At 41.0% G+C, this 22652-nt stretch overlaps 1 protein-coding gene across 1 annotated transcript in view; it reads left to right on the top strand.

The window, feature by feature from the left end:
- Nucleotides 1-2323: 2323 nt before the first annotated feature.
- Nucleotides 2324-22652, top strand: part of MRPS5 (mitochondrial ribosomal protein S5) — a 43650-nt gene continuing 23321 nt past the window's right edge. Inside the window, exons 1-5 of the mRNA XM_052676331.1 lie at nt 2324-2450; nt 6478-6615; nt 16036-16161; nt 16462-16695; nt 21580-21614. Of these exons, the coding sequence (XP_052532291.1) occupies nt 2384-2450; nt 6478-6615; nt 16036-16161; nt 16462-16695; nt 21580-21614 (600 nt within the window). The 5' untranslated portion in view covers nt 2324-2383. The remainder of the gene's footprint in view (nt 2451-6477; nt 6616-16035; nt 16162-16461; nt 16696-21579; nt 21615-22652) is intronic.

Genomic DNA, 22652 nt, shown 5'->3' on the forward strand with positions numbered 1-22652 from the left:
GGTCTTTTCCTACATAGGTTATTCTGTGATTCTTTTTCTTTTTTTTCCCCAGCATGACAGCCTTCATGCCTAGCAGAAGAGGAAATGAAACACCATGCAAACTGCAGGCAGGAGCAGCATTTGTGAAGGGAATAGCTGATTTCCCTAGAAGAAGGCTAAGGAGTGACTGGGGAGATGGCATACTACAGTCACTCATTCTTAGCTTAGGAGAAACATGAGGTTTTGGCAGAAACCCCAAAAGCACTCTTGTACTAAAAGGCAGCAGCAATCTGGCAGGTATGCCCTCGTGGATACTGCCGATGGCTTCAATCCAGTCTCTTTAACAATCTCTCCAACAATCTCTTCCTCAATGGTGCCCATCAGCCCCCAACATGCATCAAAGCAAACTGTGGGAGCGCAGGTTTCCATGGAGAATATATTATGCTTTCTCCTGGCAACCCTTCACTAGGCAACAAAGGGAGCCAGTGACTGTGTGTGCAGAATGGAGCTGGATGCAGCCCATCAGTAAGGAGCTGGAAATGGGGTCTCGTGCACGTGCACCCATAGCCTGGGGTAAAGGAGGGCCTCAGGGATGACAGTTGACTGGTCCCTTACTGCACAGTGGCTCTGTTTCACTCACCTTCAGTCCCAGCAGCCCTGGGGAGTGCCTGCCCAAAACATCCAGCTTTGCTTCTAGAGCTTCTGATATTTTGGAAGGTTTTTTTTTTTCAATCAAAAGCCGTTGAAGGCACTATCCTCTCTCCTGCTGACCCATCATTCTGATTATACCAAGTCTCCACTCTCACATTTAGCTTTCGTTGTTCTTGTTGTTGTTTGCTGCAAATATGCTGTGCTGTTTCTTTTTGCACATCTGAAGTTCCTAGCCAAGGGGAGCCAAAGTAGTAGAATGTACTTATTTGTCATTGATGCTATGATAGGAAAGTATACATTGGAGAATAACTTTAAATAATAGAGATTTGCAGGAAAAACAACTAGGGCAAAAAATAGTGTCTGTGTTGCCAGTTATTAGAAATTATCAGTCTTGCTGAAACAAATGAGCTAGATTGGGACTTTGCTATTATCCAAAGATAGGAAAACCCTAATTGAAATCACATCTCTGAAACTTATGTCTGCTCCTATTAGATCGCACTATTTATCCTTCAGTGGAGCAGGCAGCCTACCCTGGAACAGTCTGTTATCAGCCTGCATCGCTGTTCCTCCCAGTGGCAGTACTGTTCACACATCAATGACTGTTACTGGTTTAAATCTGTTCTACTGCCAAGGCATTCACTTGACACTCATGAAAAAAAAATAGGCCAAATAAAGTCATAAATGACCGTATGCCCAAATAATTGCCTCACCTGCTTTCAGTCCTGGGGTGACAGGATTTTTCCCTGTGAAATCCCTATGACAGGATTTTACCCTGGGACAGCAAAGAAACAGCTGATAACAGCACACAGCTAGAAGCACTATGGTGCAAGACAGGTCAGGACTGTGTTGTAGGGGGGTGCAGCAGGGCATGGAAAGTTCACCACTGGCTGAGCCCTGGGAATAGGGCCTCTCCCACCCCTGCCCCTCCCCACAGGGAGAACTGCATGGAAAACAACTGGTTGTTTTCAGCCAGTCACTCCTTCCTTTCAACCTGAGAAAATAATGGTTGAGAACAGATGGATACAATTTTAAGGAGGGTCAGATGACACAAAGTACCCTAAAATCATACAGGGTCAGTTCACAAGTTCTTTGTATTTTTTTATTCCATGGAATGTACAGGAATGAGCCAGGAATGGGCCTTCAGGACTGCGTGTCACTTTTCTTCCTTCTGTCTCTTGCAGCCCATGCAGAGCACTCAGCGCACACAGCCTGACCTTCGCCATCAGGCAGCCCTGCCACAAGGCTTTGGTGCTAAGCAGCCCTTCTTGCATGGCAAACCTCTCTTCTCAAATCAGCGTCCAGCAAGGGACACGGCCAAAGCACGAGGGCGGCCACCAGCACCGCCCTAACCCAGTAGCGAACAAGATGGCGGCTCTCCTCCCATACCCGTCGGCGAACAAGATGGCGGCGCGAAGCCCCGGCCCGCCGCCTGGTGGCCCAACCCCATCCACGTGACCACCTGTCGCTGGAAAAAGCCCCATGCCGAGGTCGTGCATTCGGTGGGGTCCTGCGGAGCGTTCCAAGCTTGGAGCTGTTCAGAATATGCCTGTCGGGAGGCTAACAGTGCAGCAGCTTCTGGTCAGGGCGGGGAGGAGAATTTCAGCGTGGCTTCAGCCTGGAAATAGGCGCTACTTTCCAGTATTCCTCTTTGGTCTTCCCGTCGCGAGCAGCTCTCTCGTCGCCCTCGCTTACCCATCAGGCAGAGCGTTGGACAGCTAAGTACGGTGGCCGGCTGCGGAGGCGGGAAGTCAGCATGGCGGCGGTGGTGGCGGCGGCCGGCCGGGCGTGCGCCTATGGTGTCGTGCGAGCGGCCTGGCGAGGTGCGGAGGGGGGCGGGGGGTAACGTATTTGCGCCTATGGGGGGCTGAGCTGCCGGCCGGGGGGCGGCTGAGGAACCGGCACGGGGACGGTGCGGCTCTGGTTGTCCGTGCGCCTGTGTGGCGAGAACCCAGTTGTTCTCACAGGTATTCGTGATGAGTCCCGTAGATCGTGCTCTGGAGCTGCAGACTCTGGCTGCATGGCTGACGATTCGGAGACGTGTAATTCTGCTGTAGGTTCTGCGCTGCGTTTCGCTGTGTAGCAGTCGTGCTTCTCGTCAGATGTTAACGCTGTTACGCAGCGCTATTAAGCAGCGAGCGCTGCCGGGTCTGTGGGAAGCGAATGTGAAGCGGTGTGGGCTCAGAGGCAGCGCGGCGCTGAGGGTCCTTACGCTTCTTATGTTGCTGAAGGCCCTTCGTCTCTGTCACCGCTGCGTGCCCTTGTGCAGCTCTGTTTCCATTTGCCCAAGCTGCTCTGGCGTGGGGCAGAGCCTTGGGGGCAGTTTTTCCCCCTCTCATTGTTATCCTTAAGGCTTGGCAGCAGTGAATCCCGTGGTGGATCCTCCACTTGGCAGCAGTGAAAGATTCTCATCTCCCGCCCTTTGTGTTCTTTGGGATTCCTTAGGGGCTGCGATAATGTATCTCCATAGAGTTTAACAGCGAACACCATGCATGCACACAGTCTTAAAGGGAAATCTTAAAAGAGTCCTAATGTAAAGTATATACTATGGGATATTTATGTGAGGGGGAATCATCTCTTGTATTGGAAACTACCTTGACATCCACCTTCTGTCTTCCTGGTTCTTTCTGTTTTCCCTTTTCTCCTGAAGGGACTTCTGTCACGACAGTCAATGTGTGGTACCAGTCACAAATCCTGCTAATAAATTTTTACAATCTGCTGTCAGAACCCTTTATAGAACTTAAGTAACTTGATGAACTGAAGTCCTAGGCAAGGCTGTCCTACAGGGAAAGCTTCTGAATAATAAATATTGCTGGAGACTGAGGTGGGAAGAAAGGCCAGAGTAATTTCCTAAAAATATATTCAAGTCTGGTGTTAGAACACTTGGAAGCTGAATGTGTTGGGTTGTTTGTGGTTTTTTTGTTTGTTTGTTTGTTTTTTTAACTTTTGACAGACTTTCCTTCTTTCTCCCTTGCCTTCAGAGCCAAAAGGATGTTCGTTAGTATTTATTTATTTTTTCAGCCCCCAGGAGCTTCCTTACCTTCCTTTTCTCTGTTTCTAAAAGGAACAGCAAAGTAGTTAATACATTCCTTGCCTCCTTCTTCAGGGTAACATATAGTGAAGAGATGTTCGTTCTTTAGCCAATTAACAATTACAGCTTGCACGTTCAAGGATGTTTGAAAGCATACAAAAATTTGCATACAAAATTTTTCAAAGTAGATGGAGGTGGTTTTGTTTTGTTTCTGAGAATCACTTAGTGCAGAGATTTCATTACTACGTGGGACTTTCTTGAGCTCTTGTGAGATGACATGAGAAAATAGTAATAACTCCAAAATATTTTCCCACTGGAGATTATTTGTATGAGTGTGTAATTTCTGTGCATAACAATTTCATTTGAATAAAAAGCAGCAAGCAAAATATAAAACAAAAACTCCATGCAAGAAAAAAGTTCATTGCCCGTTAGAGATTAACTTGACAGCACTTGATATCTTCAGAACTGCAATTTGTAATTTAAATAGACACACCTCTGGTTTTTTGGATATATATATATATATATATATATATAATATAATATAATATATAAATAAATAATATAAAATAATATATATATATTTAAAGAAATTTTTTTTTTCTTAAGAATGATGTGATTATTTCAATCTAGAGCCTCCCATGTGTATGCCTGTACCCGTACTCAGGCAGTTTCTGCGAAGTTCCAATTATAATGCTGCCATGAGCATTTCAATGGCTGTTTGTTTGTTTGTTTGTTTGTTTTAATAAGCTTTCTTTTGTGTGTGTGGTTGGTTGTTTTTTTATTATTTAACAGAGCAGTTCTCATGGCTGAAACCAACTTCTTGCAGTGTTTCTTTCTCTCAAGTATGGAACTAAGAACAGTTCTCCGTATTTAACTCCTGTGGAAAATAATTACAGAAGCAGAGGGGTTTACTGAGTAGTTGCCATTTGTTTAAGAAAAAAAAAAGCTGGGCTCAGGTTTACTGAACAGTGCTTTCATGATGCAAATGCACGGGTGTTTGGGCTGCTTGCTGCCTTTCAGGATGTGGGTGATGCAGAAATCAAATGCAGTGTGTGCCAGTTTGGGGCCCTGAGCGTGGGGAAAAGTGTGCACTGTGTGTAAGTCCATGAAAGGTGATTTAACCAATGTGTCACTTCAGTGGAGGGTAACAAGGTTTGGATGAAATAGGCACATCAAATTACTTGTATTGTGGTTGCTGTGTAGGAAATGGAGGACGTGGTGCATTGACTGCATGCGTGTGGGTACCACAGTACAGTTTGACTGAGATAGAGCCGTAGAATTTTTAACATTGGAAGTGACCTCTAGGATCATCCACTGATGTTTTCCACTGTTCACCTTCCATAAATATATATTTTTTGCTTTGGTTTTTGAGTGTTTATTCCCTTTGTAGCAGCATGTGCGCAGAGGTATGTGGGTATGCTTCCTTAAATACCAGCACTCAGGGTTTCATGCATTGGGAATTGTGGAGGTTTCTTGTGGGTGCTTTTGTTTGTTTGTTTGTTTTATTTTTCTCCAAGCATCTTCCTGCTTCTCTTGTCCTATTGCAATTCGGACCAAACCAGTTACATGTCCAAGCATCTAGAATAATGTAACACAGCTTTTAGGATTTGTTATACATAAAAGCTGGATTTCCTGCTCAGCTGGAATTCTCATACTTCCAGTCTTCAAAGTGTGAGTTTGTAATGTATGGTATTTTAAAGAAGACTTAATCCTTAAAGAAAATGTTGCTAGGAGATTTTTCTCTTTGATTTCAGAGAAACAGAGATCTCACCCTGCACTTCAAGAGCTTATGTTACAAATCATAATTGTCAGATGTTGTAGCACTTCTATAAAACTACTTTGAATCATTACACTTCTTGAGATCAGTTGGAGATGTCATCTCCTTTCTGTAACACTGGTGTTTGTTTGGCTTTGGTTTTTTGACATTTGACTTCTTCTGTGCCCTGACCACTGTCAGAATGTATTTCTGCAGCAGTTGATGTGATTTTACTGCCTAGTGATTCTTCTCTGTTGTCACTTTGTTCTGATTCTGTTGCCTCTGTAGGCTTTTTCTTGTACTGCTGTCAGAATCTTAGAAGGTGATGGTATTTAAGTTACGGAACTCTTCTTGGCCCATTTTGTTTTAGTGTGTGGAGCCAGGAGTTGGACTCAGTGATTCTTATGGGTCCCTTCCAACTCAGGATATCCCGAGTTTGGATTTGTTCTGTTTTCAGAGAGGCTCAGGAGGGTGATCCAGTTGATGTGCTCTGCATGATTCCCAGCTGGCTTTTTAGTGGAGTCCCTCCCCACAGGCTTCTAAAAAGTTCAGCAGGTATGGGATGTGAGAGGTGATTTGGATGTGGATAAGTAATTGGCTGCGAGGAGAAGTGGGGCTCCTTTAGGAGGGAGGTCAGCTGTGGAGCTCCACAAACATCTGTGTTGTTGAGCATGTTCATGAGCACTCAAGGCATATGGGTGATACAGTGCTGTATTTATGTCTTGCTGTTGACATGTTTTAGAACATTATTGCAGGTTCTGTTATCAAGACAATTTATACCTTCTGAGGGTGCAGTCTCACTCTATCAGCAACTTGTTAGAAACCTCCTAGCTTCCTTCTCTCTGTGACACTTCCTATTACAGTGGTCCCACCCCACCTCCCTCTGCATCTTAGTGCTTCAAGGCAGAGGCTTCACATCTGATTCCCTTTAGTTTCTAAATCATAGGAGTAAATGTTACTGGGGGGTTATTTGTATTTATGTGGTGTGTATGCTTGAGGGAAATGCTGTTTTCAAATTAAAATGTCCTTTATCTAAACACTTTTTTTCTATTTTTATCCCCAGGGTTTGCTTCTGTACCAGTGAAAGGGAATTGCTGTTCCTATTCTAGCTTGGCATGGGCTTTCCAGGTGCGGTGTTCCATCTCTGTCCCCCAGAATGTGACAGTACAGCAAAGCAGGCAAAGCAGTTTCTTCAATACGTGTAAGTCTTGAATTGGATTAAAATTAATGTCTGTAGCAAACAGAAAGAAAGAGAAGTTTGCTTTGGGAAGATCACAAAAATCTATCTTTAGTAATTGTTTTGTATCTCGTAAGATTATGGTCGCACCTACATTTCTTGATGGAACTGCATGCATAAAGTTCATTTCAATAGCAAGCAAGTATTTGATTTGCATCACAATGAATCCATTCAAAATAATTGTATGGGAGGGAAAGACACCTTCCCCTCTATTTCTTAGTCCTTTACTGACAGTGTGAACTATGTGTTTATTTTCCAAATGGTTTTTGAGCCATAGACAAGATGTACTATTTAAGCTGTTCTGTCTCAAAAATGAAATAATTCAAACACAATAACGTGCTTAACAGAAACCGTTGATAATGTCTTGCTAATTGTCAGCCCAGCTACAGTATTGTCCTCCAATCCTGGAAGGAATTAAATGCGTGGTTGATGTAACTGAGGAATGATGGCTGTGAACCTATTTTGTGGTTCCTTGTCTGTGGCATTATCCCACAGCGCAACAGGGGGAATAGTAAGAACATAATTTCTGGAGGAGATAACTGAAGTTTCAGAGTCATGTTGACACTTTATAACCCATAAGCTAAAGAACAATGGTGTTTTCTAATCTTTATGACATAAATGTGGTGGAGTCGTGTATGTATTTTAAATACAAAAGAGGTTTAAGTGATCATGCTGTCTGTCTGTTCTTATTCAGTATATTTTGGCTGTTGGTGGATTTTATTTTATTTTTTCTTTCCAAACAAATGATGGTAGAAGGGGCTTGAAAGACCTGCCAAGGGCTGCAGTGTGGAGGCTGATGGGGAAGGTTTTTGAGGATGCCAACTGCTTAGAGCTTAGGCACTAATGGCAAGATAAAACTATCTGTGAAGCTAAGCACTCTTTTTGTTTTCATAAACTCACAGAATGGCTCTGGTTGGAGAAGACCTTAAAGCCCCAAACCCCTGGCTGTGGGAAGGGCTGCCCTCCTCCCCAGCACAGGCTGCCCAACATGGCCTGGAGCCCCTCCAGGGATGGGGAACCCGCAGGTTCTGTGGGCAAGTGATTTTGTGAATCTTAAATTTAAAATATAATTCTACAAGGTATTTCCCTGTGATTATTTGTAGGGTAGATGTTACCCTAATTTGTGTTTGTGTTCATAACATCTAGATGAGGTCTGTTTTATGAGAAATTCTGCCAACTGCCTTTTAGGTGACTTAATCAAAAGCATTTATTGTAATGGCATCATTACTGCTTGACTTAATAAAATTTTAAGGAAGTTATATTTAGGCAAGCTACATAAAATTGAACTTTAATAAGATATAAGAAGTTGGAATAATTGAAGTACTTCTTGTATGTGTTCAGCAGAGATGGAAGCTGGAATACTGAGAGTTTCAAAGTATGGTTGTTTTAAGAACAGTTTTTATTCAAGAGGTCAGTCTGTAGGGTTCTTCACTTTTAAGAACCAGACTGGATAAAATCATATTACACTACCATTTGGAAGTAATGGGCTACCTTACTTTGTAGGCTCTTTTGTTAGAAAGGCAGGTTACAAATGTGGGTTGATAAAATAGTACTTGGTGCTTAAAAACAGTTTAATGCATTTTTTCAAAGCAATCAGAAAGGCTGGATAAATGAGGTGATCCCATAGGAACCTAGAGAATATAGTAATTGCTTTTTCTTTGTGCAATTCATCATGCAGTTTGTTAGGAAGCGTAAAATTTTATGCTATTGATTTCAAAGATGAGCCAAATCTGCTGAGTTCCCATACAAATAAGATAATGATAGATGAGGTGTACAGTGCTAATCTTGGCATTACGATTACTCTCAAATGTTCTGTTCTTTTTCTGCTTAGATGCGTGCAGTGGAAAGATAAGCCATTGAGTTAAAACTGCAGCAAAACTTTGTGCAATTCGTTTGTTCAATTTGTGAATGTAGGTGTGAGTCTTAACACCTGTTGTTTTCTAACCCTGTCTATACTGGGCTTAGGATACAGCACCAACCTGTTTTATTTTGTGCACCATTTCTTGAAACTCGTTTGGGATCACCTATTCCTGGAACTGAGAAATGGGTGTCAGCAACAGCTGTATCTGGCACGGTTGGGCTTTGTAAGTTTTTAGAAGGAAAATGCTGAGGGAAGCAATGGACAGTGGAAACTCAGGAAGTTCTGTGTGTGCATAAAGAAACACTACTGTGGTGGAGATTGAGAACTGGCATAGGCTTTCCAGGGAGCCTGTGGAGTCTCTGTATTTGGAGATGTTCAGAAGCTGCTGGACTGCTGGATCTGGGCAGCCCTTCTGGAGCAGGAGTTCGAGGGGCGCCTTCCCAGCTCAGCCATCCTGTGAGTCCACGTGGGATTGCTGCAAAGTGCTGACTCACATCTGAGGGCATCGGGTGGGTGGGAAGCTCTGGGACCTTACTGATCTGAAGAGCTGACTAGTGAGGGGCTCAGTGGGTCTTGTTTATTGTGGGTGTGGAGCAGAGATCAGTTGAAGCCTAGCTAGTAGATCCTTCTTGACATGGTTTTGTGTTCTGCTGTGGTGGTGTAAATGAAGAACTGGTAAAAGGGAAATGACACTTTCTTGTCAAGTGCAGAATACTTTGAAGAGCTGCCCTGGTGGCTGTTCAAACACCTTAGCTGGGTGCATGAATTTGCTCTGCCATGAATGGACAATGTGTGGCTGTCTGCATGCTTCCTTTTAGTAGCACCTGTGAGAAACATTGACTTTTCATGCTGTTCAGTCTCCTTGCACACTAACTACTGCATCTCTGGGTTCCATCAGGGTTTTAGAAACATGCCTTCATATGTTGCTTTTACTTCTCTGAAGCATCATTCTTCTCTAGGTTCTCTAGAAATACGTCTAAACCAAGAAGGTTGGTTTTGGTTTTCCTGCCTGGTTTGGTTTGGTTTTGTTTTTGTGTAAGGCTGCTGGTTTTGGAGCAGGTCTTCTTGTTGAGATGTTGTTTCCACTTTCTTTTCTCCCTGGTAATTAACAGCTGGAGTTTAATAGTTCAACATCTTCAAAATTCAAATGAAGTATGATATTAACAGTATAAATCACATTATGGCACTCGTATCCTTTAGTAATGTGGTTGTTTCAGAAGAGTGGTAGCATGGAATGATCGTATCTGCATTTTTAATGTGAAATATAATTTTCAAATGAAATGTCAAATGACAGTTCTTCGTGACTGAGAAAGTGATGGTACTTCTGTGTCTCATTAATGAAGGCTTACTTCTCTTCCATCATACTCTAAAAATTGTTGGCTTGCTCTTGTTAGCAGGGTCACCTGTACCCTTCAGCTTGATCTTTAGTTTAACTCATTTAAATTGGAGGAATTGCAGTTGTCCTAGGCAGTCTGTGGTCCTGGTCTGTATAGCTGGCTGCTGCACTTTGAAAGGGGCGTATGTTGGGATTTGGTTTTGTTTGGTGATATACTTCAGTGAGTTTGTGATGAAGTAATTTAAAATGCTCTTGTTATTTCAGGATTAAATGCTGCCCATCCCTCCCCTTTCCACCCACCCCATATGAAAAGCAATTATGTTTGTATTTACTTAACGATTTCATGTGCAGAAAGGACCTGATTTATTTTTTTTTCCTTCAGATGATGATTGGAAAATGAATACCTCCCTCTGAAAAGCTGTATCTCAACAAACCTGGCATAACAGATAGTATTGCTTGTGCCTGTTTCCATCCAGCTTTTGTGTGAGAAAATAGAGCACTTTTCCTTCCCTACCTCTTTTCACATTTACATGCTCTTATGAGCAGGCAGGCAGACTGGAGAGTGTATGTGTGGGTTGGAAATGACCTTCAAGATCACCAAGTCTGACCATCAACAAACCATGCCTCTGTGTGCAGCATCTGCACAGCTCTTAAATCCCCCCCAGGATGCAAACACCACCACGCTCCTTAGCTTTTTGTTCCAGTGCTTGGCCACCTTCTTGAAAAAATTCTTCCTAATGTCCCACCTAAACCTGCCCAGTGCAGCTTGAGGGCTTTAAATTCCAATAGTTCTGGCTTTTTCTGGTCAGGTGCTTGAGCTTGTAGTTGTTGAGAAACGTGGCTTAAAAAGTGCTGTATACTTCATGGGAGAAGTACGTATCTGTGTGAGCAAAATGTGAAGTAAAGACCTTTACACTACAGAACTGAGTTGAAATATGTAAGCTACCATTTCTGAAGGCAGCAGAGGCACACAGGTGTGTCATGAATACTGAAAGGAATTGTCCCCCATCATCCAAACCTTTTGGCAATAACAGTAAGCAAAATTTCTCCAAAATCTGTTCTGTATCCAAGAGTATATGAGACTAAAGATCTTTTATTTGAGCCTGCAGTTGTACCACGATTATGCTTTCCCTGTCAGTGTTAATTCCATTAGTTACTGTTGGGAAAAAATGAAAAGAACTTGATTTCTCTGTTGCTAGGTGATGTTTCCTTATAGGTTAGAATACAGAGTGAGGAACACGACTATCTTTCAGAGCTCATAGAATAGATTGTAGCAATGAAGAGAGAATCATATTTAGACCAACAATATAAAATTGTACTCAGAGTAACATGTGTTGTCTTTGGAGACTCTCCTTACTGCAAGCAATTACACTCTGTATAAATCTCTGCATTTGTGTTCTTTATGGGAAGCATCAGTTCCTGAAAGCCTACGTGTTAATTAAATTTGATATTAAATTTTCCCAGTCCTATGTGAGTTGTCTTCAGATTAAGTAGTTCATTTTTCTGCCTTGCCTACTTGAGAATCAAAGAGGAAAAGAGATCGTTTTTCAGGTTTTAATTTTTTTTTATTTAATGAAGTATGACCACTCAGAAAAACAGCTAATGAGTTACCACGTGTCACTGTCAGTAGCAGCATATGGAGAGGTTCGTTGTTTCCACATTGAGAATGTCAAGATCTCCAAAATACACATTGCTCAGTTCTATTTCCTCTTGTGAGGGCGATGCCTCATGTATTTATGTGTATGTTGAAGACATGTGAAGCTATGAAATCAGACTTCTCCTTTGTTTTAGATGTTTCACTTGTTGTATATGAAGTGCCTAGTTCTGCAGCAATTATAAGGCTGTCTCCAGCCTTGGTAAGTATTGTGCTTGGAAGCTGAAGTTAACATGTGCAATCTGAAGTGACACCTAAATCGTTCACCTCATGTTTGCTTTGTGTTTAGCCACTGAAATGAGTTGTAGCTTTTGTTCTTATGACAACTTACCTATGTGGGTTTTTTGCCCAGCCATTTCTATGTTAACTGCTTTGGTTGTTGTTATTAAGCAGTCTTTGAAAGTTTGAAACCTTGTTTCAGTGTCTTTGTCTTTTATATTTTATGCTGCCCATATGCTGCTTTGTTTCTTAATAAAAGTGCTAATTATACAGGTAAAATTGAAGCATCAGGAACATATATTTACATGAAAACAGAGGAGAACTAATGGAAGATGAATTAAATGTATATTGCTTAAGACTGAGCATAGTCTTGATTTTTTTTTTTTTTCTTTTTTTTTTTTTTCTTTATTTTCAGGCTTTGTATCTCACTAAAGCTTAAGATCAGAGGCTTAGAAATCAGGAGTCCCTACTGAGTCCATACCATTGTTTCAGAAATGTCTTTCAAAAAAACCAACAGATTTCATATTTGAAAACTGATCCATTAGACATTACCGTAAGGCAATCTAGGAGTTAAAAAGGACCTTTTACAACACGAGGAAATTCTTGCCTCATTAGACCAAATGTCTGTCTGAGCATCCCATCTCCAGCAGTAGCATGTTCTATGGGAAGAAAATGAGAATTGGATGAGCACATGGGGATGGACAGCTGCTCAGAAAATTGTAGAATGGCCTGGGTTGAAAAGGACCTCAGAGATCATCTAGTTTCAACCCCCCTGCTGTGTGCAGGGTTGCCAACCAGCAGACCAGGCTGCCCAGAGCCACATCCAGCCTGGCCTTGATATCTCCAGGGACGGCGCATCCACAGCCTCCTTGGGCAGCCTGTTCCAGTGTGCCACCACCCTCTGTGTGAAAAGCTTCCTCCTAATATCTAACCTAAACCTCCCCTGTCTCAGTTTGAAACCATTCCCCCTTGTCCTGTCACTATGCACCCTCGTAAACAGTTGTTCCCCCTCCTGTTATATGTTCCTTTCAAATATTGGAAGGCAAACAATCCTCGCAACATTCAGTGATTTACAGTGTGCAACTTCTGTGCTTTGTATATTTGAGTGTTTTTTCTTCTGTGAATTTGTTCACTGCTTTTCACCCCTGTAAGTAACACAGCAATGGTATGTTCTCTTTTCTGGAGATGGAGAAGCTTGTCTTTACAATAGAAGACAAGGTCAAGGAAATGTCCTCTGCACTTGAGCGCATCGGGGTCTGTGATGTGTTGGGTTCCCAGAGGAGCTGTTAAGCCTTCAACGTGCCTCTGAGGAAAAGAAAATTTACGTGTTTTTCATTAAGCATCTGAGTCTAGGCTCTGTAATTTATCTTGTCACTTGTAACAGAATATGTAAGCATTCCCTTTTGAGATGCTTTCTCATATTTCACGTGTGGAGAATTTTTTTTCCAAATTTTGTTTTCCTTTTGATTGGAAAAAGGAAATGGCTGAAATATCATACCATTTTAGAATTCATCTGTGTACAGAAGTTGCGTTTTAATCCAAGCTGAAGCCTGAAAATGAATGTTAGTGATTGGGAAGACCTTACAAAGTTCCTTAAGAGAATATGGATGCACAGTTGTAATGGCACTGACAGGCAACAACACACTAAAATAATTGTGTTTGTTATAACACATTCCTTTTTTAATGTTGTTAATATTAATGTGGATTTGTGGTGTTCTGCTGCTGGACTGTTTGTCATCAAAAAATTGAAACAGAAGTTGCTTGTCATGTAGAAAAAATGAGCGTTCGCTCACAAAGTTAATCCTTTCTTCTCTTTTTGTTCCCTTCCATTTTCCAATTTACTGCTATTTGTTTTTCCTTTCTTTTGGTAGTAAGCAAGCTCAAAACTCTCATCTTTCTTGAGGCAAAGAAATCTACTTTCAATCTCAGTTGATCAGATCTTGATTCTGTTTTTAGTATGGTTTACACCAAGCTGTTTTGGTAATGCTTGCGAGTTACTGAGGTGTGACCTGAAACAGCTTCAGAAGATGTGCTCTGATCTGAAATTGGAGAACAGCATAGAAGGGCACAAAACCAAATCCTTTTCAAACATTACAAGAACCTTTTATGTAAATTGAGTAAAACAGTGGCATCTTCACTGTTGGTAGTTGATGATCAGCTTACCAGCAAACATGTTTTCAACAAAATTCAGTAGTGGATCGGTTTTTTTGGCCATACAATAAAATCTTAGATGTCACATATTTCCCTTGTTTGTAGCTTTGTGCTCTTCAGTAGCTGGCTAGATCTGTGTGGTGAGTTTGGTTTTACAACTTGGGCTATTTCAGCAGTAATGGAGTGCATGCAGCTTCCCGTTTCACTGAACTGGCACTGAGGCAAAAGAAAGATAAAGCCACAAATCATTAAGAGATTGCAGACCTAGCTGCGCTGTCTTCATTTCAGAGCATTTTCTCCAATGTGAAAAATAATAAAGTTACTGGCATTACTTTTACCTCTGTGAGATATTTTTCCTGCAGATGTATTATGTATGTGCTCTCCAGTACGTTAGTGCTTTGCTGCCAAGTCAGATCGACCTTTCTATGATCAGATTTTGATTTTCTTAGTTGCTGTGTTGTCTGTTGTAAGCTGTGTCCTCACCATTGTAATCTTCTTGACTGCCCCTATCCTCTCTGTATTCTACTCCTGTCACTGTCTTAAAATTACTTTGTTATCTGACATCTTATAAAGAGCTCTCAGCTCTGAAGCCTGCAGGCTTCTGATATTGCATTAAATACAATTGCTTTCCAAACAAGTGATGATACTACTAGAGATTGATTAGATGGCTACACTTTGGTACCAAGTGTGGTTTTTCCCTCTTGTTCTGATATTATCAGATTCTGCTCTGTGATTGAGGCCAAAACGAGGTTTGTTCTGACCTCATCTTGCTGGATCTGTTGACATTGACTTGTCTCCTTTGCTGCAGTACAATTTGCTCTGTGACTTCTGCTGCTTTCCCTGTATTGTCAAGAAGCACTGTTATGATGTAGACATTTAGATGCTAAGAGGCTCAGTGGGAGCAATGTTGAACCACTGAATTCATGCCAGCTATCATAGTCTACGTGAACGTGAGAAGTCGCATCATACTTTACCTGCTTACCAGCAGTCTTTGTGTGGGTCTGTAATGCAGCGTAATCTTAGAGTATTATTAGTATTCATGTGCAAAAAAATCAGGTATCAATCACAGCATGTATTTTATTAGAAGTAACCAGAGCATCACATTTGGTAGCGTCTTGTACTTCGCAGTGTTTTGTTTCTTCCTCTGTGCTTGCTTTGTAGTGTTCTGAGTGCCAACTATGAGATTCAGGATTGGCCTTCAAAAAAAGAATTGTAGTCAAACATCCCAGTTGCGTTAAGGACTTCTGCCTGGAAAGGTGGGCATTATCCTTTGAATAAAGCCCCCTTGACCCCGTATTTGAACTTACCCAATGCAAGGAAAGCTAAGTACTGAACAGTAGCTCTGGAAATAGTGGCTAGCTCCTCATTCTCACCTTGATGTCAACATAGCAGGGCTCCCCAGCAGCGTAAAGTTTACTATCAAATCCGTACCTCCTCGGCGTCCTCCAGCAATTCTGTATGTTAGATGAAAAATCATGCAGTGGGTGAGGCTGGAAGGGAACTCTGGTGGTCAACTGATCAGACATGTGCAGGCAGTGAATGTTCTGCATGATCACCAAGTGAGAAGGCCAGCTGAGTTCTGTGAGGAAGCAGTTGGTTGTTTAGCGCACTGCGTTCCTTCCTCCACTCACCATTTCCATAAGCAATAACAGAGTGCTTTGTGTTTAATTGGAACATGAAAGTATCTGCAGGTTTATGTTGGTGGTGATTTGTATTTTGTGGGCTTTTTTAAGCAGGTTAACTTAAATATTTTTTAGAAAAAAGACGTTGACTCTCATGAATGCATGTCCTTGGTCAGGTGCTTAAAGGTATTGCTGATCTGAGCTCCTAATGAGTGATTGTCTTTATTTACCTAAGAATTAATACCTTACTGGTACTGGTTGGGATTGTTTACCCTTAAATTGTTTCTGAAAATCCTTTTAAGAATGATGCACCTAGCTGTGTGCATGTCTGATGGCAGTCATCAGTGGCAGAGGCACATCTACCTCTGCAGCAAATACACATGTATGTAGTAGGAAATTTCTTTCTTAGCAAGGCACTAATCCTACAGTTTAAATCCCAGTCATGGTAGGGTTAACTCTGTTTTATTGTGGTTTTTTTTTTGGTTCAGTTTCCAATATGTGAGGTAATTGTACATTACTTACAAAAACTTTCCTATTTCAGCGACAGCTGAGGAGCTATGGAAAGGAGCTTTGGCAGAAACTGGTGTGGGAGTAAAGAAAGGAAGAGGAAAGAGAAGGAAGAAAAAGCTGAAAAAGAATCTCAACAGAGGCCAGGAGATTGGGGAAGGTAGGTTCATAAATAAAGGGTTGCAGAATATGTCAACCTTTTCACATGCAGTGTCTTTTGATTTAGCATACAGATAAGTTGCTGTTAATTTCTGTGATGTCTGAGCAGCTTGAGGTACTCTGTTTTCTGAAAAATAAAAATCCTTGTGCAGTTGTTTAACGCAGTTCTTTGATTTTTAAACACAAATTGCGTCACAGGAAGCACTTCAAATGTGTGAGTACTTTGTGTTTTATTGCACTTTTCCAATGCGCGGATTTCAGTCCTTGCTTGACATAAAACTTTTTTCCACTTATTTTCAAGGACGTTCCGGTTTCCTCTGGCCAGGTCTTAATGCTCCTCTGATACAAGGTGGGAGAGTACAGGCCCTTAGTCAACGGAAAAAAGAAGAACGAGACAGAATTCAGTCTGAGATTATTCAGCAGAGAGATACATGGGAGAAGAAGAGAAAAATAAAAATGAAGAGAGAGGGAGGATGGAGTGGAAAGTGCTGGGGAGGTGTTCTTCTGGATCCTCCTGATCCAGGTCCTAACGGAGGTAAGAAGACTGAATTCATAGCTTTCTCAGTCTTATTAGCCTTTTTGTCAAGGGGCTGGGTAAAAGGGAGATCCAGACTTCCTGTGATTTGAAAATCCAGTTTGTACTTCGGTCTTGGATGCCTTTGTGTCTGCACATATGCTGATATGTTAATCAAGACGGCTGACTCCAAACAAGTTGCATTTACTCAAGCAAAATTTGTTAAATCTCTGCTGTTAGGTGAATGTGTTATGGACCATCTGATCTTACACTTCACTGTGGACCACTGTGTCATGTTACAGACTGTTACAGAGGCTTTGGAGTGTGGAAATATTTTTGTGTTTTTGGCATCATTTGTCTTGAGTATGAAATGCAGCTGTGTTTTTGCATTGTTTCTTAAAGGATCTGTCGTGTTAAATCAACTTTTTCTTTCTAATAATGTAGTGAAATATGGTTTAAGATGTTGCAGTTTGAGTGTGGCTACTAAGTTCTTTATGTGCTAGAGAAATACCATATGTGTCTAGAGAAATACCATAGTGAAAATAGAGATCTTAGAGTGGACAAGTAAACTGTTTTTTTCAATCATGCTGTTCCTCAGACCACTAGGGAATTTTCGTTAGCTTTAACAACTAAAACTGTAGCCCTCTTCAATTAAGCATAAAAAGAAGTTGCTACATTCAGCTGAGTTTTCCTTGTGAAGCACTTTATGGTACTTGAGGATGATGTTTGTTACTGTTTTTCTGTAGTTTTGTATGTCCCATGAGGTAAGAATGACAGCTGATTTCTCTCTAGCACTTGTTTGGGACAAGTTTCAGTCCCTAGTTCTCTTAACAGTTAAGCTTGGTTGATATCTTCATTACTCAGAGAAAGCTGTGATCTTAGAACACACGTTGCAGAAAGCCTTTATAAATAGGACTTGCTGCATAAATGGAAATCCCCATATGAGTGAGAAACTACGTGTATGGATTGCAGTAACTTTTTTTCTGTTCTCCTTGCAGTCAGCTTTGTTGCTCAGTCTGTCTACCTGCTGTGTGGTTTATGAATTATTCTACCTGCTTATTTTCTGGTGATGTTCTATTGGGCCTTAATTCAACATTCAGGCATGCTTTGCACCAAGCCATAAGTCAGCGAGAGCGTTGTCTTTCCAGAGCAGCATAATGCTGTTGTCCATGTAGAATGAAGTGGTGGTGCTGTTGCTTTTTTAATAGTTTTTTGTCTTGTAAATACATCCCCACATAAATGTGTCCCACATTGCTGTCTTGCATTTCTCTGCTCCCTTGCCTGGCCTTCAATTCCTGTAGCTGGAATGGGTAATTCTGTGGCTTGTGTTGCTATGGTGTTGCTGATATCTTGTTTCCCTCAGACTTTCCTTATAAACTGGTGGAGCTCTTACCTTCTGATCTCATCAGAAGCTCAGAGATCAGAGCTTTTTTTTTTTTTCTTCTTGATTATAGGAGTAACTTGTTCTATTTCAATATCAGCCTAATACCATAGAGTATAAACGAAAAAATTCCTTTATTCACTTAACTGCGTTTCATTTTCTTACCTTGAGAGCACATGTACTGTGGAAGGCAGCAACTTAACAATGGAGGAGGCAGCCTGTCTTTCAAGTAAAAACTAGAAATTTGAGAAGTTAATGAATTGTTCCAAATTCCTCTAAGCTACTGTTGGAATATGGAGGAAAGTCAAGAAAATGTCATAGTTTGGGTTCTGTGCTTTAAATAAAACACTGCGTTGCTTTTAAAATCGAGTGTGTTGTCAAGTAGTTTATTCTGTCAAAAGTAGCAGCTGCAAATAGTGTTAATGTATGAGCAAATGGCACTCCTCGCTATTTCTCTACGTTTCAGTGTGATTACTGATCACAGAATCATAAAGGTAGGAAAAGACCTCCAAGATCATCCAGTCCAGCCATCCACCTACCACCAGTTATTTCTCCCATTAAACCAAGACCCTTACTACAGCATCTAAATGTTTCTTGAACACCTCCAGGGACAGTGACTCCACCACCTCTCTGGGCAGCCTGTGCCAGTGCCTCACCACTCTTTTGGGGAAGAAATGTTTCCTAATATCCAGCCTGAACCTCTCCTGATGCAACTTCCAGGCCATCCTGTCTCGGCCTTTCTCTGTGTGTTATAAGTGTGCTTGAGAAGAGCAGTTTCTGATTAGCATACACCGATTCCCTCTTAGTCCATTAAAAATTGTGGGGATTTGCAGATCCCCACAGTTCAATCTCCATCTCTTTATTCAGAAGAATAATGAAATGACTTCATTGGAGTGTGAGGACACTGGCTGTGTTCAAAGCACTGTCTGGGTGGTAGAAGAAGCAGACTTGAAACTGTCAAACCTTATGAGTCTGTTTGTCCTGAGACTGGCATGGACAGATTCTATGCTGTCCAGCCAGGTGTGAGCTATGGTTTGAGATGCTACCATTCAACCCTGCCTACCTGGTATTCTGGGAGGCTTCCTCTGAATTGTACTGAGATGATGACATTTATAACAGTCCATATAAACAATAAAGCAACACCTGAGTCCCAGTTTTGTTGTTTTTTCTCTCCCACCATTATGCTGTTTTAAGCTCTGCTGTGACTATGCCAAATGCAAGAAGTGTTTAACACTAGTCTTCTAAATGGTGACATTAACACTAGTGTTGTAAGTGGTGAAAGCTCTAGTTCATAAAGTAAATGGGAGAAGCAGGAGGTTGGTAAGATCTCCTGTTTATCCTGCCTCTTATACTGAGATGCTGCATTTTACCCTATTGCCCATCGATTTCTAAGGCAGTCATTTTTCTTTTTTCTGGAATAAAGCAGTGTGTGTCAGGGTGAAGGTCTGTGGATAAGATCTCATAGTGCTTTTGTTGGCATGGTTTTGTGCTCTCTCTTATTACTTGCCAGCTTTGGAGTTGGTACTTACAGATGGTATGTCGTGCCCAGAGCTCTGTGCTGTTCTAGCTCTTTCCTACCTTTGTGATTTTTATAGGACACTTCAAAAATTTCTTGTTCCTTTCAAGCCCCTTTTAATGACAGAGCAGAAACACACTGATTTTAGTGCAGTGAAAAGGATGTGTTCAGCATGCAGAGCTGAATAGGTAACATATACCTGATCATAGCTCCTCTTATCGTCATGATGACATGAATTGAACTCCGTGTGACGTGGAAGCAACGCGTAACACTTTAACTGTAACTGGACAAAATGAATGATGCTTTAGTTGTCTTTAATTGCAAAGACTTTTTCTTTTCAGGAGGCATTTGAAATTGGAAGAGATTGAAAGAAGTTTGGCTGTGTTGTTGTTGGTTATTTGATGTGGCTACGTTTTGTTTTTTCTCTTCTCTTGAATTTCACAGGAATATGTATTAAGAAAACCAGTTTGAGTCTTGTTGATTGTCTAGCATGTGTTTCAGAATGTACTGAACAGTACTGGCTGATAGTTTTGCTATGATGGAAGCTGACCCATTTGATGATGTTTTTAACCGTTTGCAGCTTTTGCATGCTGTACATTAAATGTGGTGGTTTGCTTTCTTTGTTGTCGTTTCTTTCGCAGTTTTAGAGCAGTGTTTTTCTTTAATCGTGCTGTAGACTTGTTTTTCATAGTATTTCTGCAACAGGAGAGAATTAGGAAGAATGTCGGATATAATTTAATAAAAATGCTTCAATATAAGTGCTGGCTTGCTCTGATTTCCCAAAGAGTATTTCAGGTTTAATTTAGAAAGATTGTATAGCTTAACTTGTGGTTAAAATATTGAAGAGATTCTGAGGTCAGTTCAGGTTTTCATCAGCTCTGTTATTACGTTCTGTGTGACGTTCAGACAAAGCTGTTGAATCGAAGTCTTGCTTTACCATTAAAAGAAGTATTATTTTTCTTCCTGTGTGCTACGCTGATTATTTGGATTGGACAATCTTTAGAGACTGTTTGCATCTTAATTCTCTTGCAACCACAATACCTAAAAAGATAATGTATAGATTCCAGTTGGAAGCAGGGGTACCTAATAGACACAGTGGATGTGTATAGGTTTTCATCTCTTTCATTATGACAGGAACTGTACTGTACTTACAACAAGAGTGGTGTTACACTTTCTAGGAAGTTACCACTTGAACTGGACTTTTTTTAAAGCTGGATTTCTTAATAGATGTTGATTTTTACGAAAGAAGTAGTAATAAAATTATGCATTATAAATAAAGAGTTACACATTGCTTTGTCTGTTTTAAAAAGAACAAACTGGACTCATGTTACAAAGCACAAAGCCTGCTCCAGAATAATGCCTCCTGTTTCATCACGTTAGCCCGTGATGTCAGAGCAGATGGGGTTTGGCAGCAGGGTTTTGAACCCTCTGACAGCAGAGGGGCAGTCTGACACAGTGGCATCTGACATGGAGTTGCATGTGGAGCAAAGGTGTGGAATGGAATCCTTCCGTGCAGAAAGAGCAGCACTCATTGATGCTTGCTGAGCACTTATGGAAACCAAACAGTGGATGTGAGCACAGTGAGAGTTAGGCTGTGTGGGCAACGTTCTCCTAGCAATGGCTCTGCGTGCAGCATGCAGACTCTTGTTCATCACTGGTGAAAATGCTTAGCTAGTGGTGGTGACTATGTTGGAAAACAGAGTTTGGTAGCAGAGAGTTTGTTCTATCAGATATTTGTTGTGCCCTTTGTCTCTGTTGCAGTTTCTATAGAAACAAGTAGGAGGCGTTACTTTTGGAAGAACCTGTATTTGAAGCCTATTTGTAAGGAAGCAGCTAATAATCTTCATTTTTAGATGTGTTCAAATCATTTTCTGCTTACTGCTGAGATGGATTTGTAAATTACAGCTACATAAAATTGCGTTCGTCTTTAAATTATGTTAACTGCAGGGAGTTGTGCTGATATGTAATTAATACAAGGAAATGTAATACACTGCTTTTTCCCCAACAGAAACTTACGAGGATTTTGAAACAAGAGTCATTGAGGTAAGCATTACAAAACTTTTCAAAGACTTTAATTATAGTTATTTTATATTGAACTTGTAATTATTTAACTGTCTTCACTAAGTCAGTGATACAGAAATTAGTCTGTTGTTTCAACTGCATGACACAATCTGGCATTCTGTTCATGGAGACTTCTCTGTTGAAGAAATAATATCTGATTGGAATGAGTGGCTATGAAATGGGAAGTGCTTTCAGATAAAGCTTTAACAGTTCCCACGCGACTGTAATGCAAGCAATGTAGATTCTAAAATACTTATGTCTCCATTGCATGTCCTTGTCATCTTTTTTCCAACGCAGAGTAGCGCTGCTAATGTGTAACTGATTGTGTGCGATCCCTTGGCTGGTGTGATGTGATTATCTGGTTGCTAAATCCAAGTAACTCAAGATATTTGCTCACTGTTGGCGATGCTTCAGGCTAAAAGTCAAGGTCTTCAACGCTGCCAATAGAAGTTGTTTTGGAGGCCCAAATTTTTCGTGATGATTTCGACAGAAATGCCACTCAGAATATGGTCAGAGAAAGTGCTTTTTAAAAATGAGAAAGGTGAATTTTGTTTTGGAAACAAGATAAACTATTAGTAATAGATTTTGAATAGTGAATTGTAAAGTGTCAGTAGTGCAAATATGTGTTGTTGCTTCTCAATGGAAAAGCCATTTCTGGAGAATGTAATGCATTCCAGAACAGACCATTAACAATTAGAACTATGCACGCTCATGCTATTGCAAGTTCTTTTGTCTACCATTTATGTTATTAGTTCTTCTAACTTCAAACACGTTTGTTACTATGGAAACCATGGAATTACTTGAAGCCTTGTTGGGGCAAGTCCTGACTTCAGAAATAAGCTCGTTTCTTGTGACTCATTTGCTATCAGTCTGGAACCAAATGATGCTGAGCATCCAGAAAAGGCAGTAGCTCTGGAAGTCAGAGCACTATTTGCGTTCCCTTCTCTTCTACTCATGTCCTAACTCTGTGAGATTTGTGGTAGCTGTGGCCAGCTAATTTTCCAGCTCTATCACTGTTGT

The sequence above is a fragment of the Tympanuchus pallidicinctus genome, unplaced genomic scaffold, assembly GCF_026119805.1.
Source record: "Tympanuchus pallidicinctus isolate F22 unplaced genomic scaffold, pur_lepc_1.0 scaffold1, whole genome shotgun sequence".
Taxonomy (NCBI): Eukaryota; Metazoa; Chordata; class Aves; order Galliformes; family Phasianidae; genus Tympanuchus; species Tympanuchus pallidicinctus.